Below are 27,934 nucleotides of genomic sequence, written 5' to 3' on the forward strand. Positions count from 1 at the left end.
GGGGGGGAAGTGGGTTTTACAAAACATGATTTACAAGCAGCTGACAGGAACAAGTGCATGGTGTGCAACTGTTCATCATACAAAAAATTGACGTGCTACTTGTAGTGAAGTGCTCACAGGAATCTGTTGACCACACCTTGAAAATCACTTGTCTGTGAATAACTCAAATACTTGTAACTAAAATAGCTGCTATGTTGACCTTTATAGAAACTTTAACTTGCATATTAAGTCTTCCTGCAAACCTTTGTTTTGCAAAAGGATTAGTCATTGTTCTGCACAATATGAAGGAATGTTCATTTGAAAATGGCAGGAACTAAGTAGTATGAAAAGGTACTTTCTGATAGAGGAGATCAGGATTCTTCCCTCTTCTATATTAAGAGCTCCTAGAATCCTACTGTCACCATTTTTATTTGGTCTCTGAATTGAAGGGGGGAGGAAAGACACATTCTTGATTTCTGCATCTGAGCCTCTGTCATGCTGCTCTCATCTTGACCATCCAAGTGGCTCTTTAGGGACTAGCCAGAACTGTTAGATTTATTGACGCTAAGAAGTGCCATCAGGTTTACCTAAAATCACCAGGTGAATGTAAATGGAAGGATGCTGGATGTCTTTCAGTCTGTTACCAGGTATTATTTCCCCTTTGTCTCTGTTAAAGAAATTTTAGTAAAAACAAGTATTTTTGCTAACATCAATGTGCTGAGTTGTATTTAGCCTGTTAGGATGTGTCAGCCATTTTAAAATTAAGCTGTCATGAGAAAAACTGTTCAGTAAATGGAAGTGGCATAACTTGTGAAAAATAGTCAAAATAGCATTTGTGCATAGCAAAATTATCAAAGAGAGAATAGATTCATTTTTGTCTGCTTGCAGGTAAAACAGAATAATCAGCAGGTGTTTCTCCCCTTCCAGTTCAACTTATCCTTTCTCCCCTCCCTGCCATCATCATGTGCAAGAACACTATAAATGTCATCCCTGTTTAGAACTCCCAGTTTCACTAATACGCAAGAATTAGGAATTTCTGAGAGTGGGACAGGCATACTAAAACAACTTGTACCCCTCTTACCATAAAATGCAATTGCTGTGGTTGCTGAAAAAACCTGAAAAGATGTCTTCTATCATCTTTGCATACATACACAAAATTATTCAAACTTACCTGTACAGCTGCACTAAGCATTTTAGGTGTTACACACGTTTGTGCATGCAATTTCAGTACAGACTCATGCATTTGTCAGATTAGATTTTGGATCTTTTGCAGGTGAGTATATGCATAAAGAGAGAGAAACTCATATAAACATATGGATTAATTTGATATGCATGCATATATTTGGGACACTTTAATACTTACAGGTAGTGCCATTGCAGAAGGACAACATGCAAGTGTAGGTTAACCTTTGAGTATAGAATTTTTTTTGTCTCTTTTGCCCGCGAAACATCCTAGGACTTAATTTTCTAAGTATTGCAAGTATTCTTTATTTTCAAAATATTATCCTTTGCATTACAACTGGTTAAAAACATGATTGGTCAGATCTCTTTTTTTTTAATTGTCTATTGTTTTTTATCAGCTGCCAGTGAAGTAGTCTTGTCTTGTGAAGACTGGGAAATATTTTCCTACAAAAAGGCATGTACAGAGTGTTGGAGATTGGAGTCAAAGGATTAAGTGGGACAGAAAATTTGTTGCATTTGCAGTCCAGTTTGTACCTTGATTAGGCAATACTGGAAGAGATAAAGTCAAGCTAGGAGTAGGCATAGAGGAAGATTGCTGTGAATGGATAGTTTCATATAAAGAAAAGAAAACATGCAACACCTGTGCTGCCAGAGCCTTTAGCTGAAAGAAGTAGGAAGTTTTAGATTTATGCTCAGCTGTGGAGACTTGCTGAACTGCACCTTATTCTTGGAACCTAACAGTAATTTCTGTATATTTATAAGGAAAATTACATGTTAAAATCTTAGTTAAGTGGGTCTTGGCTTCAACCTGGGAAATAATACCTGCATAGCTGTAAAACCTACAGAGACTTCTCATCCAGCTTGTCATTCCCCACTGGCTCTGGCATGAAGCAGACAAGTCTGGAAGATCTCACACAAGGGGGCACAGGTTTGTTCTGTGCCCGTGGGATGCAACAGATGCATGTGTTCTTTGTTTTCTGGGAGTTACAACAGTATGGTTTCTTAGTTCCCCCTAAATGTGTTTAAATTGCAGACAACAGTAAGGTGTGTAACTTAACCTTCATTTAGCACAGCTGGCTGAACCATAGGCTTGGGGGATATGCAACCTCATGTTTAATGGGATTTCAAAGCAAAGCAGTGAGAAAAGTCAGTTTGCTGAAAGAGGAGTAAGCACTCACAAAGCAAAAGCTCCTGAAACATTTTGGCACTATGCGTGTAGGTTGTCCATCGCAACGTATCAGCAGCTTTTCTTTCCTTTCAGCTGTTGGTCAATCCAAGACCAAGGGACACTGAGAGCAGCTCTTCAGGCCCAGTCATTCAGCCATCTTCCTCTCTCGTCAGATGAGGTTTTTGCAAGACCTAGCTGTGCTTTGTAGATTTAAAGCTCCTCACATACCTTCTTCCAGGGTATGGAACTTTGTACTGAACATGCAGGCATCTGTTCCTTCCTGAAGTTTCTTTTGGAAAGACTCAGTGAAGATCAAAACAATTCTGGGAAGTTAGCAGCCCGCCCCAGGCTCTTGCAAACGTTGGGTTGCAGAAGAGCTCCAGGAAGGGTCCCAGTTTGACTAAGTGTACATGGCTGGGCTTTTTCTTGAAAGTTCTGGAATCCACCTTTGCTTGGCACAATGTCTGGAAGTACAGCAGAACCTGCTACTCCTGTAAAGTACTGCTTCAGCTGCTGCTGTGTAACCAAAACTATGCTTTGACTTTCAGTCTAGGAATCCTGCTTTGCTTAGAAAGAAAGCTTGAGAATGGAAAGGCTGGAAAACACCTTCCACCCATCCTTCACCTCATTTCCTCTCCCTTCAAAAATGTAACATTCTGTGTAGTGTTCCAACTGAGCAAGAAGAACCTGTCCCGCAAACCTCCAGCCTAGTTTACAAAAAGGTAAGATATTCCTGCTTGAGTTCAAAATAACATAGCTTACTATGTTACCTCCATTATAATGCTTCTTTTTTTAAATAATCCTAGATGGATATGACATTATTTTTATAGCATTGAGTAAGTGGTAATGCAGCTAATATTCTTAGAAAAAAACTGCTCTCTACGGTCTAGTGCCTGTCTACAAATTAGTGATTCTGCATGTGCGTTATATGTCTCTCGTGAACAGCAAGAAGAAGTCATACACACATCAACTCACAAAAAACAAGAGTAACAAAACCAAACCAAAACTGGAAAAAAAAAAAAGAAAAAAAATCACAGAACTTTCTGCATAATTATCCTGGTACAGGAATGACATAAAAAGCTATGTAACTTTCTTGGCCTATGAAATCATCCTGGAAAAACACATTTAACCTTCCCTGGCAGTCATACTTTAAAAGAGTGCTGGAAAGAGAATTGGACTTTATGGATACCATTTACTCTGAACTAAGGAGTTCTGTTTAAAATAAAATATTAATATAATGTTATTACTCCAGCATAATGCAAACAACTGTTAGCTGCTACATCTTTACCAGTATAAGAAAGATACAATAAAAATGAGTACAAGGTCCCTGTTCAGCTTGTGTTCTCACCAGTGCTTACAGAACTGTAAATGTCTTTTGCTAAACATTCATACAGAAGCACTGACTTTCTTTACAGCGAGTTTAGAGGTTACATGCTTACTTGGGTGAACTCAGCCTTTTGCAGATGTTGACAGAAACAGAGAAAAATCGAAACACTTGGGATTGGTGGGGCTTTGCATGCTAGACTAGACCTTGGCATTGTGGAAAAATGTATATATACTTGGCAAAATTTTAGTTACTGGTAGGTCAATGTAGCAGGCAAATCGGTGTATTTGATATAGTTTTGGAGGGTGATACAACTCAAAAGCTTTATATGAGTCTATGAATTCTTAGTCTTTTCTACACGGTAACTGTTGGAAACGTGAAGCCTTGAAGGATTCCATATAGAGCTGAAGTGAGCACTGGAATAAAGCACGCTGTTCAGATATCCTACACCTATTTAGCATGTATGTTTGTTCCTTACATGTAATTATCAAGGTATTGCTTTTTTAAATAGACATAGCAAGGTATTTTTAATTATATGTGTATTCATCTACGGACAATGAGAGTAGGTGGAGGAGGAAAGTACAACAATTACAGGATGTCTTACCAAAAGTAGAAGTCATAAATCTTGATTTTTAAAATACCATCTTGAACATGCATTCACCTTTACAATTTTTAACCCGGTCCTGTACTTCTGTTGTACGTGAGCATCAGTCTATAGCACCGACTGCCCAGTACCAAGAGCTCAAATGAGATTCTGACAGCTGGTGCTTATAGAGAAGGGAATTAGTTGTTATCACTTCTCAGCCTCGGGGTGAATAATCGAGGCTTGCTTGTTTGTTTGGGTGGACTGCTCATTTCATCTACAAAAATATCAGTCATTATGGATGATTATGTCAGTTTGCAAGATATAGTACTTTCTCTGTTGGTAAAAGAAGTTCAAAGGGAGCTTCTGAATACCCCTCCTGCCCCCTTGAGTAAATTTTAAACAGATCTGGAATGCTAGGCTTTCTTCAACTCCAAACATTTATCAGTTTTCCACAATAAATAGCTACAAACAAATACATAAAGACAATGGAAAGGTATGTGAAAGCTTAAATCTCATGAAATGCAAATACTGTGCAAAAACATAAGCTGAATTCTGTAGTACTTCTTTAGATGTATTTATATGAGAGGGTTTCCATGAAGTTACAGTATGATCTGTAATGCCAAGTATTATTTGTATAAGTCACACTGTGTTTCTGCCGCTTACTTGGGTGAATATAATCAAAGTTTTAGTACAAATATTTAGGGTTAAATTTATCTTTCCAGAGGTCTTCACATGTCTTAATAGATAGTGCAAAACAGTTAATTGTCTAGAATATTCATGAAAAGCAAAAATAAGAAGCATAATTAAGTTTTAGGAGTTTTTTCCTTCTGATCAACATACATGAAAAATATAGATTGGAATAAAAAATATATATATTGCACAATGATAAAAGCACCACTGAAATTATAAAGATTCAGAAATTAAAATGCTGCAAAAGAATTTTTCAAAGATTTTCTAGTTATCTGCACTGTTTTCTCTTGTTATAAAAAGGAACCCTCTTTCCATTGACTTCCTTTTATCTTTTGATTTTTTTGTTGACTGTAAGACCTTTTCCCCTAAATAACAGCTTTTTAGAAAAATTCTGAGTACAAAATTGACAGATAATCCTTGAGCTTGCAAACACAATACACACAGTGACTGTAGAAAAAGAAAAAAATACATAAAGCAGAAAGCAACTGAAATGCAAGAAGACATCTAGGCGATTTTGTTTTAAAAAGTTAATAACAAAATAACAAATACTGTTATCTTAGGCTGTTCCATATCTGGATGTCCTAAGCCTTCTAGCTGATGAGGAAATAAAGCAACTTCAGAGTCTAAAAACCATGCTACATTGTTGTTTTTACTACTATACTGTTTCTTGTTCAGCACTAAATAAAATTATATAAAGGGAATGAAGGTGAGATTGAATTTCAGTAGCACAGTCTCTGTATTTTTTTAATATCTTTAGGTTGTCTTTTCTTTGTTCTCTTTTTTTGTTTCTGTGGCAGTGATACTTTCTTACACTGCAAGTGTTCCAGGACAGAAGGGTGAAAAGAGGAGCTAGTTGAAGGTTTTAAAGTATTTATATATAACTAATAAGCATCTTCAGTGTTCTGCTCTTTGCTTTTGATTAAAATACATATGAATAAAGTATATAAGTATATAAATTGCAAATGTAAGACTTTGCTAAAGAACCGGAACACAATTATTTCAACATTCAGTATGAAAAGTGCTCATTGTTGTTTATTATTCAAAACTATTGTTATTTGGAACAGCAATGCAGAAAAATTCATACAAGCAGTGATGACCAAGTTCCTGCTTCAGGTTATTACCTATTGTGAAGCAGTTGCATAAATCACACAAATGATCAGCTAACAGTAGAGACTTACATAAATAAATCAATATAGTTGTGTAATATAGAGAGCATAACACCATGTGTGACTGACTTTTGCTGTTGTGTCCTAACACTGGATTTCTTTATTGCTCATGATCTGACAGGATGTTGAAAAGGTAGGAGTTTCTGCTTCCAGGGACATCAACTGTACAGACTTGTTCATCTGCTGTTCATTATCACTTCAGAGGTGAAGGCTGTTATCTTTGTACTTGACCTCTTGGTAACTCTCTTGTTAAAAAGAGAAGCAGAGCGTTCAGTCAACAGGCTAAACTAGAACAGGATTTCCAGATCATGTTTATATCAATCTACAGATAAGGATGAAATTAGCTGCCGTTGTTCTGTATTTCTGTCCTACATTCAGCAAGTTACAGAATGTCATCCTCATAGTCCTAGTAGCAGCTTTGGTACAGCTTAGGCCAGTAACTATAAATCTTAAGCAGCAATCCAACTCCTGTTCTGTATGTGACAGGATAAATTGCAATGCTTTTGATAACACCACTGGAAGATGTGGCCTCTGGCCTGAGAAATTTGTCATCATGGAAGAATGTGGTGATCTAAACTAGGAAATAAATAAAAATGGCATTTTCATTGTATGTTTGGAACTAGCAATAAAGCATCTAGTGTCTTAGAAAGCTTCTTAATTCTACTGAAATATGACAATCTTCATGATATTGCTTGTTAACAGTTCTCCAGGCCTGTGACTTTTTTCTTAAGGATTTATTGCTTATCTGCAACTGCATAATTAAAGGAAAATTAGTAATTTGCTTTTGAATGTTACTGTCAAATCTCATAATCACAAATTTTTAATTTTAATTCAGCGTGACTGTGCATAAATCCTGAAGCACCTGTACATAGAATTGCACCAAATAGTTAAAGTGCTGTGAAGACCGTGTTTGGAGTATTGCAGGAACAACATGACTGGAAAGCGTTAAGAGGAATAAAAAACATAAATCCAAGACTTTTGGGTACAAAGGTACAATCAATGTGTCAAGACGTGTTTATTCCACAGAGTACTGGATGCTATACGCTGGATCAGTGTCACTTGCTTTTCACTTTTTCTAAGCATTCACCTTCAGTATCTGAAAGTGGGTTACATAGACATAGACTATGGTTTCATTTGGTGTGGTAGCTCTTAAAAGGAATTCCGTGGTGTACCCAAGGTGTTTGGGGGCTGTAGCATATGAGGTGTGAAGAGAGGCTGAAGCAGCTCTTTCTGTTTTGCCTGAAGAGACAAGGTTATAGGGGCTTCTTACTGCCATCTTCAACTCTATGGAGGTATTTGCACAGAAGCAAATAACGCTTAAGATAATAGACACAAGCTGCAGCAGGGGAAATTCTAACTAAATGCAAGAAAATAATTGTTCTCAGCATTCCCATTTGCAGATGATCATACTATTCAGAGGCACATCACCCCTTAGACATATTGCCTGCTTCAGACTCTTCAGCAGCCGTGTCCCAGTGAGAAGAGGACTGCTTGCCAACTACTTCAGCAGAGCCAGGGTGAGACATTTTGCCGTGACAGATACCACGGGGGTGAAGTCCAGGCATACATGTTAGAATTGTAAAAGGTACAGAGAAGGGTAACAGTGACTAAATTAATGCAAAGGCATCACAAAGGTCAAGCATCACTTATGCAAGGATTTTCCAGGGAAGAATCATGCAATTTACAGTAAAGGTGAACCAGAAATGACATTTCTTTATTTCTCTTAGTACCAGTCTGAATGACTTAAATGGATGAAAATTTTGTTGGTAAAAATAAGATCTTCACAGAGCACAAAATTAAATTGATTTTCATTGCAAGATGCTGCGGTTAAAAGATCCTAAAGAACCAAATAGCGACATTCACGAAAGTGAAGATCTATGAGATATGATGCAACTTTTGATTTAGGAAGACACTGGTGCAAATTCCCAAAACCTGGTAGGATGTACCAAGAGAAAAACTGCTGTGTTATTTGCATGATTCCTAAACTCTTCCCCTAACCATTTGGCAGTAGAAACAGTCAGAGACTCCATAGCAAGCGAAATTGACTTTTGTCTGCCATAAAAAATATTATTCTTAACTTCAAAATCATTAGAGAGAAAAAAAGTAGAAAAGTTTTGTTTGGAGTAACATAGAATAAACTATTATCTGTTGTAGCTCCAGTTTTGGTTGTATAAATATAGATGAAGATTTTGTCTGTAATGTTTTTGGACAGAGAAATGCTTGGGAAACTTTGACTTTGCAGATACAGACTAGAGGACAAATGCTAAGGATATGGTAGGACCTGGATATTTGTGTGCATGCTGACCAGCCAATTTTTAGGTAGATAGGCTGTGAACCTGCAGAAGGTGGCATTCATTAAAATGAGTTTTGATAAACAGTGGAGTGTTTGAGAGGTTATGGCTGTAAAAATAAGGACACACAAAAAAAACCAAAAACCAAAAAACCAAAAACCAAACCAAAACTAGTTTTTCATTAAAAACAAAAACAAAAAACAAACTCAGATGGATTTGTTTTGAATTAAGTGGAATTAAATGGCTGTTATCCATGTCTCATTCTGCAAAAGGCGGATTTTATACACAGATATACTAAGACAATTAAAAGGATAGGATAAATATAGAGAAAGGTGGAAGTAAAATACCATAACGTTCTCAATCTATGTAGGTTGAGATGCTATTTTATAGTTGATTTAACAGATGAAGAAAACAGTTGATATCATCTTTCTAAAATTCAGCTCAGGAGAAACTAATAGTTAAAGTACAAATGACAAGAATTGGTGGAATTATTGGCAGATGGATAAAAGCTTTGCAAAAGGGAAAGAGCAGCAGACAGTTCTGCAATATCTGATATCACAGTAGTTACTAGTGATGTTCCTAAAATAACTTAGTACTGAACTTCTTTAATAATGTCAGGCACAACTCTGGTAGAAATACACTAAAAATGCTGATTGTATTTGGTGACAATATAAATATATAAGCATTGTCAATACAAGGTAGGGTGTTTTATAAAAATCTCTTGTTACAACTGGATTAGTAGAAATGGGATGAAATTCAGTAATAGATAATATCAAGTGATGCACACTTCCCCTTAAGGGTGGGTCATCACAACCCTGCTACTGGTATCAACACTTCTGTTGAAAGCTAGAATTTTGCAAAGAAATAAAGTGGAAATGTACTGGCTGTCCTACATAACAGCATGATTATAAATTAGTGAGTTCATTTAACCAGATAATGAGATAACTGTGTTGAAAAGTTAACTCCAGTAGAAATAAAGACACTGGTGATGCTCATCTGGAATACTTGCTTATTTTGATTGCCTATGTCCAAGATCAATAAATTCAAACCAAAACAGTTATGTGAAATCTCTGCTGAGTGAATAAGTAAAGCTGAAGTGTCTTCTGCTAAGAGCTAGAGCTTGTTATCTGAGGCTAAACAAGTCAAAAGGGCATGTCTTTGTTAAGATATTCAGTAGGAGGATAAAAACTGGCAGAAATATTACCATTTAGGCTAAAAGCCAATGTTTGTACAAGAGCAAAAAGAGAGAAAACAATTATAAATATACTCAGATTGGAAATGAGGTAAAAGGCCCAGTCTACTGGAACGATATATTTTGATACTATCTCTAAAGGAGACTGGTGAGGGGAGGGAAAAAAAAGGTATTTTAAACTAAGGCTATGAACAGTTTTGAAAGTGAATGCATGAAATGCTACCTGTAATAATAAAGAACTACATTTTGTGATCCAGGAAGTTCATTCTAATTTTGTGCTTACTTAAAACACTCTCATCTATGAAATTATATGCATCCCATCTTCTGTTTATTTCAGATCATATGTTTAAATTAGAGGTACTCTTGAGAAAGCAACAATGACTATTGCAAACTGATGTATTTGACGTGTGAAATCTTTCTGCATGGAACAATACAAAATTAGATCACGTTAAAATTGCCTGTTTTCAACGGTTATAATTTTACTTAAATCTTAATGCAGCAGTGAAAAGTTTTCTAAAGTTGCTCATTTATTTTCTTCCTCAATTATTTTGCCATCTTACTCTTTCGCATCAAGAAACTTCTATTATAGATTAAATAAAGGACTTTTCAAAGAGCCAACTCGATGTTAAGACAAATTCTTTGATGTGAAAGTTCCACAGAGTTGTGTGTGCCAAGTTACTGGTGCAGTTCATGGGGCAGGACATGAAGTTAACTGAAAATTTGCAGTAGAATTCTGTTCTTATGAAGGTGCAAATAATTGCTGATTTATATCTCTTGGAGATGGTAGTGAAAGCCTTACAAAACGTTGGAGTGAACCATTATTGAGGGTAATATGAAGTTAGAGAAGAATATGCAGATTTCTCCATTTCTTTTCTTGCTTCCATGCCCTCTACCTGGTAGGCCAGTTTGCTACAAACATTTATATAATAAAATATATTTATTCTGCATAATGATAACAATAGTAGTAGTCAAAATGAAAAACTGATTGTAAATTAAAAAGAAATTGAACATGTATTATTTTTACTGGATGATGATAATTATTATTATTGATTTTTAATGTTATATATAGTTCTGAGTTTATACAAAAAGTAAGTCATAGGTCACAGAGTTCTTTCTAGAAACATTTTAACCAGTTAAGGTAATAAAGAATTACAATGCAATAGTGGGACCTGTTGTATTCTGCTATTCAGGAAATATGGGGGAAAACGGTTGCTGAAGTAATTTGCTAAATTTCAATTTAAGCAAAACTTATGTCAGCTACATCTTTTACATGTTGGAAAAAAAAAAGAGACCAATGAAAGTGAGTCTGAATTCACAACTCAGGAATGACAATCTCAAAGAGAATGTGCACTTAAAAATAAAATGCTGTGCCTAATTTAAGATATTCTTCCTGAGCAGCAAAGGTTTAATCCAAAACCTTTAGCATGTGCTAATATTCATCCCTCAGTGCCTTCTCAGTGTAGAAACACCTCTTTTCCAGATCTGATTCCCTCTGGAGACAGGTAAACACCCTGTGCCTCTACTTGCTGTGCTGTAGCCAAACCCTCATGTGTCTGTATTTGAAAAAAAAGGATACAGGCAGTTTGTCATCCATTTCTATTCAGCAAATTCTTAAAAGTAAATAAATCTCTTCCTCAGATTTATCTTACACAAAGCCAGTGTAGACAGTTAATTTAACAATCACAAGGGAATTTTTTTCTGTTTACTATGATATTGTAGCTTTTCCCACTTTTTTCCTTAAGGATTGTGCTATTTATTCTTCTCTTACCTGCAGTCTTTACAGAAAGTCTTAGTGACCTTCAAAACTTTTATTTCCTAGAAGATGTATGGCTTCACCTGTTTCTGAACAGTTCTGTAAATTCATGTGCTAGACCCATGAGCTTCTTAAATGTTTGACTGTCACATGAGGGATGCAAGGGTGAAGTGCAGGTCCTCAGTAACCCTGCTCAGCTGTCATATCATGCTGAGGCCTTCCTTGTGCACACTGGACTCACTTCAACAGCACTCTAAGCTTCTGCTTGTCAAGATCTTATGGGGTATGTATGTGTGTTCCCAAGCCATTAAGGCACCGAAGTGGTCAGTTCTCAGCCTTCAGGAGATGGAAACACTTCAGCTTGTGTTTCTGTGGAGACTTACTCCCTTTGACATTCTTAAAATGCATTGGGAAGATATAACCTTGCACAAAACGTAAATCAAGAAAAAGACATTTAATTTTATTGTGGTTTAGGGGGTTGGGGATTTTATTTTTTTGTTGTTGTTGCTCGTTTGGTTTTTTTTGTTTGGTTTTTGTGTTTCTAGCAATCAGCTATGTCAGCTATATCAACTGTATCTGCTTTGTATGCAGAAGTTTTGGGTTTAAAACTAGGTTCTTGATTTGAGACTGCCCTCAAGTCTGCACAGAGGCATGCTTCTCATACTCTCTGCCTGAGAATATTCCATTAAAAGCAATAGGGATTTAGTTTAGATCTTCATGAGGACACAAGCTGTTAGGAGTCAGGGGAATTCCCCTGACACTGGACCTATTCACATTACATCTGAGAACGTGAATCATCTTTTATGCTGCTTTATCTCATCTTTATTGAAAATGACAGTTTTGTTGTTTTTATTTAATTGTCTCCTATATTCACAGAGAAGAGCTTGAGTGGAACTTTTTTTTCTGTCTGGAATGCTTTATTTTGTAAAGACAAAAAGACATTTTTAAGCAATCAAACAGATGACTATAAGGATTTGCTTTTTAAATATCTCAGAGTTCTGACCTACAACAGCTAAGTGCTTAATTAGTCTGTTTTAAACTCAGACCCCAGATATGTCTCATACAAGAAAAGAATCTTGATTAAATTCATCCCAAGTGTGGGGCAGAGGAGGCTAGTCACTTCTAGTGCAGAGTAGGGTTTTTTTTGTTTCTTTGTTCTGTAATATGAATCTGGCAAAGCAAGCTGTTTTGTTTTAATTTTCTTTTAGGGGAAAATGTCTGTTCAAATAAATGCTTGTAAGTTCTCTCTTCGTGTAGAAGACACACACACTCAAACAATCCACTAAAAATTTACCAGACCTATGAAAAAGATCATGCATTCTTCTATAATTATAGGAAAGCATGGGATAGTGAGATAGCTTGGATATGGGCAGCCAAAGTAATTGAAAATAATTCATTAAGATTAGCGGCGATGAAAAAAAGGTAATACAAGGATAATAACGATAGGGCAAGTAAGTATCAGGCAAAAGCAACTCTTACAAATCTATTGGGTTATTTTCACTCCCAAAATAATGGAGTGTAATTCAAAAGGAGTATAATGAAAAAAACCGTAGAGGGGTAGAGATGAGGGGAAATTATACATATAGGTGTACAACTATGTATTATATATGTATATGCAATATTTATATGCACATACATATTACGTATTAGTATATAATTTTGTCTACTTGACAAATATGTGTATGTTCTATAATGTATACATGTGTAAAAGTTTTCTGGCTGTTTTACCACATTGTTATTCATACATTTTAATGAGTTTCTTATGAGAGTCTGTGCCTGTGTATGTTATTTTTCACAGCACTATTAGATTATCATTTTCTTTCTTTTCTGCATCCTTTACTTTTAAAGCAAAAAGCACATTTGATCAGATCCTGTGGGAGTCTGAAATTTTCAGAAAGATTTGTGCTGTCCACATGGATAAGATATTGTATGACTAAAGTAGGCAATTAAGCATGATGGAAGATACTGTTTTGCAGTGTACTAGCTGCACCCTAATAATTGATTGTGCCCCTGTTTTCATTCCACAGTAAATGAAAGGAATCTAACACTGTGCTGAAGGTGGCAGTTTCCAATCAAATAATGCATTACAGATTCATAGCCTGCCTTTTTCTCACAATAAGACAATGAGAGCCATGTAACAGTATTGATTACGGTATTTCTCAGCCTGCCATGTTACTCAGATTAGTAAGTAAACAACAAAAAATATCATCTTGATATTTCAGTAGATAAGTATTGTGCAAGAGATTACTTTGATTAAGTGGAATTTTGTATAATGAATGTAGAGTTTTCACTGTATTCCCTATTCAAATACTATTTCCAAAAAAGATTTCTTAAGTCATGATCACAGCTATTCTCACAGATACCTCATTTTTTACTATGTAAACAAATTGAAAATATTAATATGGAAATTGCACTTCGACTTACACTTCAGTTATTTTATTCCTCTTGAGTAATTATGGTTGGAAATGATACTATCCAAATAGAAGAACTCCTTTAATGATACAGTTTTTCACATATATTTTCAAGTAACTTGTGTAAGCATATCAGAGAGATAAGTGAAATCAGATGAGGAAGGAAATTGTGTGGGATCTAGAGCAAGAGGACTTGAAAGGAGAGGAGGTCCTGGGGTTAAATCTCCTCTTTCATAACTCTTAAATACATAGAAACTGTTCTGCTGTTAAATCATAGTGTTTGTTTGGACTTTTTAATCTCTAATGAGTTATACAAAATAAAAACACATTATCCCCATGTTATAAAACCACTGAGAAGTTCTTGTGGTTTTATAACAATCTGACAATGCAGATACTTGAGAGTTACAGTCAGCAATGAATTCATTTAACTTTGAAATAAAATCCTGCTCAAAGATTAAACTTTTCATGAAATTTTAAAAACATTTGTATTTATAATATAGAAGATAAGGATGTAAGATAAGGAAAGGGAATATAATTTCGATGACACTAATCACAAATTCTGTAGACCTATGCTTTAGATGTGTGATCTTTGCTGACAGCAGAATATAAAATGAAGAATATTTGTAAAACCTTTAATAATATTATAAATAGTTTCCTGTATATGCAAAGGTACATCTCAGAAATGAAACTTTCCAATAGACTGAGCATCTGAGGAATACTTTCCAAAGAGACTTAAATGATGACTGCTGAAAATGTGTTGGTTCATAATTTGTTACAGTTAGCCTGTTCATAATTAGTGCTGCTAGTAGTACATATTTCAGAACAGTATGCGAAATGTTAAACTCTTCAAAGGACCTTTATAATCACTATGTTTATTTGACCTTACTGAAGATTCAGCTTTTATTTTGGATTTGTAGAGGTCAACACTTCTGATTTCATAACAGATCATTTTTCTGATAGGTCTATGAGATGTCAGGTTGTTAGAGTAAACACTAGGCTTATTTTGAATGATCAGAAGCAAACAGTGAAGATGTGACCTTTGGGTTTCTTTCTTTTTGCACTTTTACATGACTAAAATAAAAGTTCTTAGCTTTTAAGGTCAAATGTTTTAAAAAATTAGTATGAGATACTGCCCTCCATGAAAAATTTTGGTGAAATCTTTTCCAGTAGACTGATCTTTGAAATACTGGCTAGTGAACTGAATGAAGTCCAAATTACCTTTTTATTCTGAGCAGAACTGTATTCCATGTGCATATTGTATATGTAACTTGCATTGAAGAGGTTAAAACTTATGCAAAGAATGCAGTTGTCATGACTTTTGCCTTCAATGAATTTTAGAAGATAGAATTTTTCTACTCACAATGGAACTAAGGAGAAATTAATGAAATTCCAAAGAAATCTCTGCTTTGTATCTATTGATGTCAGTACATTGGTCTTTTCTTTCTTGATGGTAGTGATGTCTGCTTATATCTCAGAGAACAGAAGCTGTGCATGTATTCTAAAGGCAGGTTGTGAAATACTCTGGAACCCATGACACCAACATTCTTACTGGACCACTGTTATCATACAAGAAGTGGTAGATGATCTGAGGAAAGAATCACTTAGGAAAATCAGTGAATAAAAATAAGTAATTTCAATTAACAAATATTCCCACTGTATAAGAGGTAGCTGCATATAGATAGTTTAAAAATTACTCCCCTGCTTCAGAAAATTTATGTTTTAAAAGAGAGTTTATTATATCAAGGGTCATAGGAAAATTATTTATGCTATTCGTAAGAGTCATATTTTAGTTATTTGACTGTAAAATAAATAACAAATATTCTTAAGTAAAGCATTTTTTTAAAAAACCAGTTTATAGAGCTTTGTGTTTTGTTCAAATGAACTTTTGAAGGTTCAATTCATTTTGGGCAATGTCAACACAGCAGTCTCACTGGGATAGGGAAAATCTGCCAGGAGGTTTGGTGGATGTGCAGCAGGTTCAGAAAAGCTGCATTGCTGGAAGCAGTGTGGCCACCAGTCTTGTAATAACTTGGTAATTGACCTTGTGAATAAGCTTGTAAATGACCTTGTAAATCAGATCTTCTTCAGAGATTTGCTGATTCTCTTAGCAGTGAAGTAGCCAAAAACATACAAGGAGAGTCAGAGCCAAAATCTTCCCATTTACTGGAAAGTACTTTCAAAAAGTAAACAGATTCTGTCAAAGTAGAATCCCAGTTTTCAGGGGCTTTGTATGTTTATTGGAAATGTCATGTGTGAATATCTTTTGCCTTCACTGAAAGGTAGCCTTTAGTCATAAATCTGAATTCTAAAGGTACTTTGATTGAAGCATATAGTTCAAGGGCACACATGCTAGGTTCTCAGTGCTATTCAGTAAAACCCTTATGATTGCAGTATTTCACATGATATCTTGGTAATGTCAAGCCTGTCTTCTACTTGCAGATAAAAATACTTGTTGTCTGTGTTACAGGTTCGTTGGTTTGGGCTACATTATTCTTCTAAGTCCTGCTAGTCTGAAGAAACCCAAAAGAAGTAAGTTGGAGTTTTGAAGTTACATTGATTTGGGCCATTAGCAAGATTTACTTAGTAATTGATGTCAAGTATGCTATGAAAATATGTATGCATTAAAATACAGTGATGCACTATAATCCAAATCTGAAAGAAAAAGAGCATCAGTTGTGTAACCCATGAAGGTTAAGAAATACTTACAAAAAATTCCCATTTCAGCAACTACGGTTAAATGGATAAACAAGTTTCTGTCTCTGAATATAGATAACAAACTCTTGCATCACTTCTCATGTTCTACTTCTGCTGTTCTGATTTTAGTAGTCACAAGAAAGCATGACTCAGTTTCTTCTGAGATAAACCCATAATATCCTGCAATACTTTCTAAACATTGAGTCAGGGAGAAAGATAGTGGAATTTGCCAGTATTTCATATATCAAAATAAATGTTATTGTTATGTTTATTTACAGGTATTTAAATGTAAAATTGTGTAATACAAGTCGGATACCTCTTTTACATGAAAGTTAGTGGTTTATGTGCAAATATAGGAAGGTACTAAGGTACTGTGATTAGTTACCGCTAAGAAAAATATAAAGAAAGGCTTTCTAATTTTTTACATTAAAATATTTTTTTGGTCCAAAGAAAGTTTTAATTACTTTTACATCCTAACAATTGAAGAATATGAATTAAACAAAAAATAGCTAAAACATTAAGGATATTAAGGATAATTTATTAAATCCCACTGGAAAAGAAACAAACAACATTTTCTGCAGTAGAGGATTTTGTATTTAAAAAATGAACTCAAGAATACACTATAGCTTATTCTCATTACAGTCTTGAAAACTGAAAAATGTAGGAGACTATTACCCGTGTACAACTAAGTCCCAGAAACACCTTTCATCTCTGATGAGACCTTGGATAAAGCTGAATAATGAATCTGGTTTTGCTTCCTTATTTCCAGTTTACTATACTGCACAATCTTGGTTCGTGCACTTTAGCACTGAAATCAGTTTTCATTAGCAAGCCATAAGCAGTAGCAAAACAATAGAAGGGAAGAAAGAAGCCATGGTACAGTACCAAAAATGGAACATACTAATTTACTGAGTCTTGCTTATTAGATAAAGAATTCAACTTAGTGCTGTTAAGGAGGTATTAACTTTAATTTTTCTATCAATAATTTTTAAACAAGACTGAAGTTAGCTTCTAACGCTACAAGATTTTTAATTGCTGCACTTAGGCAAGACTTGTTATAGGTGATGGAGAAATAAACTTTGATCTTCTTTTTTGTAGGAGATAAGATTAATTCTTGTTCTGACATCTTGAAACTGTAATCTCTGTTAGAAGATCTTTGTGAATTGGACAATCAGAAAATACCATAGTAGTGATAACTAAGACTTTGGGAGGGGTTTCTTTTGTGTTAAAATTTAATTGAATTTATTTAGATTGTTTCTTTTCTTTTCTTATTTTCTTATTAGTAAAGTAGCTGTTCCTAAGAGGTGTGTGTACCTTACTTCTCTTTGTGTTGCATCTATTAAATCTGCGTAGGTGAGTAGTGAATGCTCCCTAACCTGCTCCCAGTAATTCCAACTCCCAGACTATTTTCAGAAATATTTTTAGCAGCCCAGCAGGCACTGGGGTTTTTTGTTTGTTTGTTTCTTTGTTTGGGTTTTTCTGGTTTTTTTTTTTTTGTTTGTTTGGTTTGGTTTGTTTGGGGTTTTTTTTGCATGGCCTACCTTTTTTTTTCTCTTTAGTCTATGTGTTAGTACTAATTTGGGGGACAAATTTACTTGGTGCTTATCATCAAAATGCCTCTTTCTATGACACTTTAGAATAACTGATAGCAGACCCTGAGAGCAGGGTGTAGCCATACGTAGTACATATAGTTAACGTTTTTAAGAGAGAACCCAGCTCATAATGCACTTTTGCAGGAAACACTCATTTCATGAAAGGATTTGTTTTGATTCATCTCCCAAGAGATATGAAATGAGGCTCTTTTCTTTCTTGATAAATATTTATCTTTTGAGTCACTTTAGACCATGTATTTCTGCCCTCTTTGAGTAGAAATTAAGAAATAATACAACTTTAGTTTCATTCTTCAAAAGATTTTGCTATATGAATTTGAAAAATGTCATTTTCTTTGGCTTTTCTCATCCTATTTCAACTTCTGGATAGAGCAACTTTTCTTTTAACTAACTATAATTTAATTACATTTTGTGTAAGGGGATCTCAAGTCTTACTTTAGCAAATAATTGACTTTGTTTTCAGATCTTGTTTTTTCTACAAATTCTACATGTGGTACATTTCATTTAATTCTGTTTCTGTCTTCAAAGTTCTGGTCTGGTTTTATTTCCAGAAGTACTTTTCAGTATCTTTGAACTTTTATTTGTTATAATGCATTTGGTTGTTGAGCACTGAAGAAACTGTATCAAACATCAAAATCATCCAGCTGGATTTCTACTCTGCTCTCTGTATTCTGTAGGCCTTAAAAATTTTTGCATCATGTCTGAGGCCTATTGATTATTATTGACTCAAGCTAATAATTTCCACTTAAAATAGTGAATTTGGTAGACTTTTGAGATAAGATGACCCTCCTGCACAGGCCTTTAAATCAAATAATATAATTGATATTGATGTTAAATGGAATTCGAATATAGTATTTAGATTTATTACAAAGCATTTCCTAATGTTCTGCTAACAGAATCTGTGCTCTGGCTGAAATAGTGATCAGAAGTTTTAATTGAAAAGCAACCCTGAAATTAATACCAACACCAGTAACTATGTGTTTCATCTGCTTATTTTTTTAGGGCGTATGTGCATATGACAAATCTGTCTTATCTAAAAAGCGAAGATAGAGTTTAGGCAACTTTCTCAGTGCCATCCTCTCTATACCTAGTCTTGCTAGAAATCTCAATTGCCTGATTTTTCCTGGCAGTGTCCCGTGGTGGTTTTTAAACATGACAATTATTTTGTACAAGCTGATTATTTTTTTTAGAGAAACAAAATAATTCTTCGTAAAATCTAAATTAATGATGTGATCATCAGCAGGATTAATTTTCTGATATCAGAAGATAATGCTCAAAATCAAAAAGTTGAAATGAATTGCTGAATTCAGTGTTCCACATTCATCTGGTATGGAGCATACAAACACAAATCCTCAGTTAAATACCAAACGATGTTAAATATTGCCCAGATAGAATTTGAGACTCTCACCTTGAGGTTATGTTCTAATGATTGTATCTGTCTACAAGGTATAAAGAGGAGCAAATATTTAATTTCCCCCAGTCTCAGAGCCAGTACAGAACCAGTCCATTTGATGACTTGCTCTGCTCTAGTGCTATGGCTATCGTGGATGTTCTCAATAAAGCTCATCTCTAACCTGTCATGCATTTTTCCTTCTTGCTAACAAACTTAAATTTCAGCCCTGGAAGATTTAAAACTTTAGGACCTGCAAACAGAGGGAACAGAAGGGATAGGCAAAAAAATGTCTATCTTTTTTGCACTACTTGTCTTGCAAGAAAGTATTAGTTGAATCGTGGTGAGTCAGTTGGTCAGTACATTCACTTACCACAAAGCAGACCAATGTTTGCTTCCAAGGAATGCTTCAGTATTTCATATTAAGCAGTCATTGGAACAGGGGTTAGAAATCACATTTGACTCATTCCTGTTAATAAGGACTTCATTAATGCAGTGCATTATTACCAAATTGTGTAAAAATTGTTAGAATAACTTAGTTTCTAAGAAAGTTTAAAGAAAACCAGTATTAAAAAACTACCTAATATCTGAATTTCGTAGTCTAAAAGGACTCAGAAATTTATTTGATTCTTAGAAGGGTCATTGGGGAGTGCATATTTTAGTAAATGATGAATTAGACCTGCAATAAAAAAAATAGTAATCTGCTAATAGTTCTAATAAGAGCTACTTTTAGGCCACAATTTCAGAAGGTATATAGAAACCCTCTTTCACTAAGCATAAGCTAGGCTGATGGCTGGCACTGTGACTGCATAATGATACTTCAGATTTATAATTTTGTTAACTAAGAAAATGTGGGGACTTTAGTACTTCCAGCATGTTGAGACTCTAAATTCTTACAGCAGACTGTAGTGTGCTTGCACATAACAACCTTCCAGAGATGAGCAGATTGACAACAGAGCTGAGACTGTTTTGCATTACATGTTAATTATGTAGTTGATGATTATTTTTTATTTATAGAAAATGAAAGATAAATTTTGCTTTTCCATCCTTTGAAATAAAAACGAGGTTTATATTTCTGTTCTTAAACACTTTATTAAATACAGCTACAAAATTTCTTATTTTAGGGTCCTGGGATTTTATTTTTCTTTTTATTTTCTATGTATTTTACCTTATTCTTACCTGCTGCTCCTCACTGTAAACATAGCTGACTGAATGTGTTGGGAAAAGAAGTAATCACATGAAACACAAGGGATTTATTCAGAATTGTATCTGATGATCTTGTTAAAAAAATCTTACTCTGTAAATTAATAATACTTTTTAAAAACTGAGATTATGTTTTTCTGAACAGTATTTTAAATGCTTTTAAAATGCTGGGACTGCTTATCACATAGATTCCAGTCTCTTGGGCATAGAGAAGATACATGATGTTTGTCAGAAGATCTGCACTCTGACACAGTCATTTATTGGCATCAAAAGAATCAGATAGCGCAGATGAGAAGAAGCACTGCACTTTAAATCATCTTTTCACATTCAAATGCTGGCTTAATGAATATTATGAGAACAAAATAAATGGAAATAAGAAAAAAGAGATGTGAGAAAAAATTCAGGATTTTGACTAATTATTACCAAACAAAATCAGTTAAGAATCACTTAAAAACCCATACCTCGTTTACTTATTATTGGTTCATTTTGTAAGGAAGGCTATTAATTACTATTCTTGACATTGCTAAATTCTTGTTTCTTGCACTCAGAGGCCTTTATTAAGGTTTTTGACAAAACATTTTATTTCCTTTATAATAACAAGTGTTTCTGCATGAAGAAACATTACAATTCTTTTGTTTGTTTGTATGGTTTCCAGAAGAAGAAAAATGAATCAAGATTTTTTTAAAAAACCCAACACCTAAGGATTATTGAAGACCAAAGGAAATATGATCCTATGAAAGGAAGAATTTTTAAACTGAAAGATTCATGCTTATTTTTTCGTGTAGGTGTTACTGTGAAGGATTTTACAGAGGATTAGATGGATGAAGTCTCATGGCCAAGACTGAGTCAAAGGCAGAGTGTATTAGCCCTGCTAATGAATGCTTTATCTTTTCTCCGTCAATAATATTTTATTTTTAAATGACCATTACCTAAACATTACAATTAGAGCCTCTTCTTTGACAACCTTAATTAAATTGAATTAATATTTAATTAAATATATGACATTTTCATACTTTTATTAACCTGTAGTTATTTGTTGTACTGGTTTAGAATTTGGTTATTGGGTCTGTCTTTAAATTAAATTAAGACAATGTTTTACTCAGAAAAAAATAATAATAAAAAAAAAAAAAAACAAAAAAAAAAAAAAAAAAAAAAAAAAAAAAAAAAAACAAAACTTAATATCACAGCCATCTTTTTAGTATAATATTAAGTAGGAGAACTACTGTTAGTAATCAGTAGGTCAAGCGAGGTGATTCTCCCTTCTCTGCTCTCACAAGTCCCTACCTGGAGTATTGTGTCCAGCTCTGGGGCCTTCAATGTAAGGAGGCTGTGGACCTGTTGGAGTAAGTCCAGAGGAGGGACATGAAGATGTTCAGAGGGCTGGAGCACCTATCCTCTGAAGATATGCTGAGAGAGTTAGGGTTGTTCAGCCTGGAGAAGTTGTGGATGCCCCACCCCTGATAGTGTTCAAGGCCAGGTTGGATGGGGCTTTGAGCAACCTGGTCAAGTGTAAGGTGTCCTTGCCTATGGCAGGGATGTTGGGAGGAAATGATATTTAAGGTCGCTTCCAACCCAAACCATTCTAGGATTCTCTGAACTTCTGCATGTTACTGATGGGTTTTTTTAATGGGAAGATGGTATGGGAAGTGGATGTTAGATCTGATCTGTTTTGAACATGACAAACAATGTGCTAGTGAGATGAGTCAAAGCAATTAAATCTTCTAGTCCAAGTGTATCAGACAGATGTCATTTAAGAAGTGATCTCAGCCTACAGTTCATCTGAATGAGGCAAAATTTGGTGCCTCAACATTATTGTCTAGTGTCTCTCTTCAAGCTTTAGAGCCGACAGTTGTCTAAACTTCTCTCCAAGAAAAGTCATGTTTCCCTCAACCTTCTGTGCAAATGAAGGACATACAAGTGCAGCTGCCATGCTTGTAACCTGTCAAGTCATTAAGGTCCCTTCCAACCCAGGCCATTCTATGGTTCTGTCATTCTTTGATTATGTCATATATAACAGTAATTTTCTTTCACAAAGTTGTCTAGAAGCTGTATTAGTATGATCCCATTACTGTCAACATGAAAGGACATATTTTTAGAGAATGGAGAATAGAGTAATTGCAGAAATTGAAGGATTTCTGATTTCCCCTTTAAAAATCAAATTTCTGTTGTATGGGACAACTGAAAAGTATAGCTTTCATGTGAAAATTAATCCAAATAATTGAGATGGTAGGACTTATATTTTGAAAATACTTGCAGATATGCCATGGCTACATTACTTATGCAGAAGCAGTTACACTGGCAACTGTATACATGTGAATATATTTGTTAGGTGTAAGAGCAGAGCAACAGGCAAATTAAAAATGTCTAAATGAAATACAGATTTCATGATTTGCAGCAGTTAATTAAAATCTTGGCAAGATTTTTTCTTTGATGTTCTATACATAATTCTTTTTTAAAAATGGATATTTTTACAAACTTCCTAGAATTGTGTCTGGCATCTTTAAGGATACAGTTAGTTTAGTCGGTACCTTGTTCTCTGTTCTAAAAGCTAACGTTGCCTTTGTTCTTTAAACACAAAACATGTCCCTATTGTCATTTCCAATTTCAATTTTAGTTGATCTGAGAATTAAAACATTTTGAATTCCAGGACATGTAGAACTTTCATGTCTGACTACATAAAAGAATAATCTTTACCTTATATTTTATCCTCCTATGAGCACCTCTGTTCATATATCATTATTCAGTTGCAAAGGGTTACTCGTAAAACTTAGGAAACTCCATAAATAAATTTACCTCTGCAATATTATGCCAACCCCCTTGTGTACTTTTCACTTTAATTATATTTTTAGCCTTTAATCCAAAGATGTGCTTACAATTAACTTTACAAACACCTCTTTACATTTTCCATAATCATTCACTCAAACATAAAAATATGGAGCTGAGACAGAAGGTGTAATAGAAGGTGTAATTGACTAAGTTAGAATTTGTCTGGCATATTCAAGTTAACTCAAACACTTATTTCATACTTCAACCATATAGCTTAATATGCCTCTGGAACATCATTCAATTGCTAAAGATCTTAAGGCTAAACAAGGACTAATTCAGGAAAGAAAACTTTAGTGCATATATATATATGTATATATAATTCTCTTGAGTAAAAGTTTTTCTCCTAGTGAAGCATAATATGGTTATATAAAAATATATATGTTTACATATTTATGTGTGTGTATGAGTGTTTGTGAACTGCAAAAATAGATACAGAAACTTTTTTTAAGAACAAAGAAAGGAGTAGTTTATATGAATCATGGCATACTAAGACTTAACTGAAACCTCAACACTGATTTTATTGAAAGTTGTGAGAGATGGCCAATGGATCATGGCTGGCCAATTGAATGGAAAGAGGCAGCTTTATTTTTGACTGTCACGTTACACTGAATGAGTTCACAAAGTTTCAATTAACTCAGTAGAAGACATTAATGATTTGAATATGATAGATCTGGCAAACCCAAGGAACACTGACCAAAGCTTATGGAAGACAAAATTATGACTGGGATCTGACCAAGTACAAATATTGTCAAAGTAGGACCCTATGTTTGTGAATTAACAGGGCATACACTAGCTAAGGTCTGAAGTGACTCTCTAGACATGCAGGTTCTGGATTATGCCCAAATATGTGACAAGGTTTATGTGACAAGGTTTTAATGGGGAGGGAGCTGCAGGGGTGGCATCTGCCAGAGGTATCAGAAGCTGCCCCCATATTGGACAGAGCCAGATGCAGACAGCTCCAAGGTGGACCTGCCACTGTCCAAAGCTGGGCCAGTCAGTGGTTTTGATAACACCTCTGTGATAGCATATTTAAGAAGGTGTAAAAAACTACTTATGCATAACAGCAGATGAGAGAAAGGAGTGAATATATGTGAGAGAAACATCTCTGCAGACACCAAGTTCAGCACAAATGGAGAAGGCTAAGGTGCTCCAGGTGCCAGAGCAGAGATTCCCCTGCAGCCCATGGTGTACCCCTGCCAGTCCATGGTGGTCCACTGTGGAGTAGATATCCACTCACCACAACTTTATATACACAATCTCTCTCAGAGAAGATTACTTTCTCCTGTTTTTGTTCTTCTTGACCTCTGGCGCTGTAGACAAATTCAGAGAAGGAAGGATTGCTGCAAGACTTGGAATTAATCCCTAAAATAAAAAGACAAATAAAAAAAAGTTTTCAAACCATGAAATTATAATGAATAAATGAATACAGGACAGACAGCAGCTTGGCCTATTGATATATTCAAAGATTAAAACAATAGAAGCTGGAATATGCACGTTCCTCCTAAAGGAGCATGTGAAATATGTGCACCGGTGAATAACAAATTTAAAGAGATATATTGTAGTGCAAAGGAAAAAACCTGCTGTTACTGGACTGGCCATGCACCAAGGTCTGTGCTATTGTCAGGAGGATATCCTCACTGAAGGTTCAGAGGGCCAGAACAATTAAGTAAAAATGTCTCCCAAAGAACAGAGAAACCCTTAATAAAGAACAAAAGGTATCTGTAAGAAATTGACACAGGACATGTGTACGTAGATCACAGCACAGCTGAGATCACCACCGGAGTGTCTGCCCTAGCTGGTGAAGAGAGTGTCCATAGGAATGACAGACTATTCTTGGAAATTTTTATTCAGTTTTGTTTACTTAACCCACTATCTTGCAAATGCTGTTGAGCAGTGTTTCTTCACAGATATGCAATGAAGATAAAGACTGAGAAAATGAAAACTTACCAAGATTCAAATTCTCAGTCAGACCAAAGTACAAAATTTAGTTCTGCACAGGTACTTCCATGGAGGGATATAGTTCAATTCTAAAGCAGTAAGATCAAATTTAAAGATTTAAGGATTTTGAGCACTAATGAAAATTCAAAGCATGATTCATTCCAAGATATTTAGTGTGCTTTGAAACCTGCACTGAAAATGGCTTTATGTTGTACAACATGGCCTTTGAGAAAACATAAAGGAACAGGCCGAACTCATCTTCCTTACTTTTTGTTTATTAGGATTTGTTCATATTACTCCTACTCTGTTTAAGTAACTTCAAATACATAAAGACATATATAATCAGTTTGAACAGATAACTCGATGCATATAAGAAATTTTAATCTTTAACTAATTCTGTATGAATCTGATTATAAATCAATACTGCTGTTGTTTAAAATTGGGTAGAAAATTAATGTATGTTGCAGATGCAATCTCTAAAAAATTTGCAAAAAGTGCAATTAAGCGAAGTACAAAGATAATTTTTACAGTGCCACGTCGTGAAGTGGAGACTCTACAGCCGCCTAGGAATGAGGGCTATAGCCATGTCATATACTGTGAGATATACTGAGGGATTTCATGATATATGCCTTAAGATATGTGGTAATAGATTTCTGTGGGCAAAAAGGCATGCTGAGGGGGTGATAGGTTATTAGGCAGAAGCTGGATGACCCTTATCAATGCAACCAGCCAGGTGAAAGAGGGAGTGTTACTAAGGTGTCACAGTTCTGTTCCACCCTTGCACAAGATCCACAAGTCTTTGTAATCTTTCTTTGTAACTCTGGATATCCCTCAGTTACAAATAAAGTGGCTGCTATCCCACCATTTATGATGGCAATAGCAGAATATTTGACTACACTCTCACCACCACTTTTCCCAAAAGTATATGTTGGCATTTGAAATCCTCAGTGGCAGGGCATGAGAATATGACTACCCTGCAGACAAGTTCATGGGGTTTCTTCTCTCTCCTCCCCAAAACAGGGGACAGCACTTTGGTAAGATTTACACCTCCGACCGCATCAGAATATACCCAGGAACACTTTTACATTGCACTATACGTTTATATTTTGCAGGTCCAGTGAATTTATCACCAGCATTCTAAAAGAATCTACAATCTGTTGCTCCAATAAACCTACTATTTGTGAATCTGTGTTCATGAAAGTTCCTTTTGAACTTGATGAGACTTAAAGAAGTGTTGTATTGGTAAATCACACTATTTGTGAATTTGTGATCATGAATGAGAACAGACTTATAGTATAACTCACACTACTGATGCATCTGGGATCTTATTGACCATGACTGGATTTATAGTGCTGAATTGGTTATGATCAGAAATTAAGCCTAGCCACACCCAGCCTGCCTGATCTCTGAGGACAAGCTGGAAAGCAAGAGGGTTTATTTTCTGCTAAATTTCTGAGCTCTTAATGCAACAGACCTGCCTGGAAACCTGGTCCATTGTTTGACCGCCCTCACAGTGAAGAAGTCTCTTCTTCTGTTGAAGTGGAAATTCCAATATCTCACTTGGAGCCCTTTAGTTGAGCACCATGATTAAAAATATGACTTTACCATCTTCCCGCCTTACTCTCCCCCCAGTATTTGTATACATTGGTAAGATCCTCTTAAGCATTCTCTTCCACAGCATGGACAGTCACAGCTCTCTCAGACTCTTTTTGTATGGCAGATACTTTAATGCTTTAATTCTTTAATTAATATTCATGGTTCTGCACAGGACTCACTCCAACATGTCCATGTTTCTTGTACTGGGAAACCCAGAACTGAACCTTGCACTCTGAGTATGGCCTCACCAGTTTTGAGCAGAAGTAAATATCACCTCCTTCAACTTACTGGCAATGCAGCCCAGGAGGATTTTGGCGTTCTTTCCTGCAAGGGTGAGTTTCTGATTCATGTCCAACTCCTTGCCCCTCAGTACTCCCTTAACTTGCTGTGCAAAGCTGCTTTCTAGGTAGTTGGCTCCCAGCTTGTACTGGTATCTGGGATTATTCCTTCCCAGGGGCAGGATTTGGCATTTGCTTTTGTTGAATTTCATTAGGTTCCTGTTAGCCCCTTTCTCCAGCTTGTCCAGGTCCTTCTGGAATGCATGACATTCTGGTGTATCAGCCACTGCTCCCTGTTTTGTATCATCAGGAAACTTGCTGAGCGTATGTTCTGCTTCAGTTGTCCAGATCATTAATGAATATGTTAAACAATTTGGCACACTATTGGCTCCTGGTAGCACCACTAGTGACTTGCCTCCAACTGTGCTTCATGCTGCTGATCCCAAACTTCTACGGCCAGCAGTTCAGCTAGTTTTCAGCGCATGTCACTTTTGCCTAGTCCATATTTCATCTGTTTGTCAATAATTTCTGTGTCTAAAGCCTTAATGAAGTCAAGATAAACAACATCCACTGTTCTCTCCACATCTACCAAGTCAGTCATCTCACTGTAGAAGGTTACCAGGTAGGTAAGACATGATTTCCCCTTCATAAATCTGT

The 27,934-nt window shown here is 35.4% G+C and overlaps 1 protein-coding gene across 2 annotated transcripts in view; it reads left to right on the top strand.

Moving 5' to 3' along the window:
- Positions 1–27,187, top strand: part of TMTC3 (transmembrane and tetratricopeptide repeat containing 3) — a 57,677-nt gene extending 30,490 nt beyond the window's left edge. The window contains exons 16-20 of one of the 2 annotated variants that reach the window (XR_001873059.1): positions 2,878–3,051; positions 7,496–7,612; positions 16,210–16,271; positions 17,720–17,789; positions 27,172–27,187. Coding sequence is in view for 1 of the 2 variants with exons in the window: in XM_017804435.1 (XP_017659924.1) it covers positions 2,878–2,882 (5 nt within the window). In the remaining variant the exon portion in view is untranslated. Of the gene's footprint in view, positions 1–2,877; positions 7,041–7,495; positions 7,613–16,209; positions 16,272–17,719; positions 17,790–27,171 lie in introns of those variants that run through there. The other variant, XM_017804435.1, reaches the window with a different exon arrangement.
- The last annotated feature ends 747 nt before the right edge of the window (positions 27,188–27,934 follow it).

This window comes from Lepidothrix coronata, unplaced genomic scaffold (genome assembly GCF_001604755.1).
Source record: "Lepidothrix coronata isolate B3197 unplaced genomic scaffold, Lepidothrix_coronata-1.0 Scaffold9, whole genome shotgun sequence".
Lineage (NCBI taxonomy): Eukaryota > Metazoa > Chordata > Aves > Passeriformes > Pipridae > Lepidothrix > Lepidothrix coronata.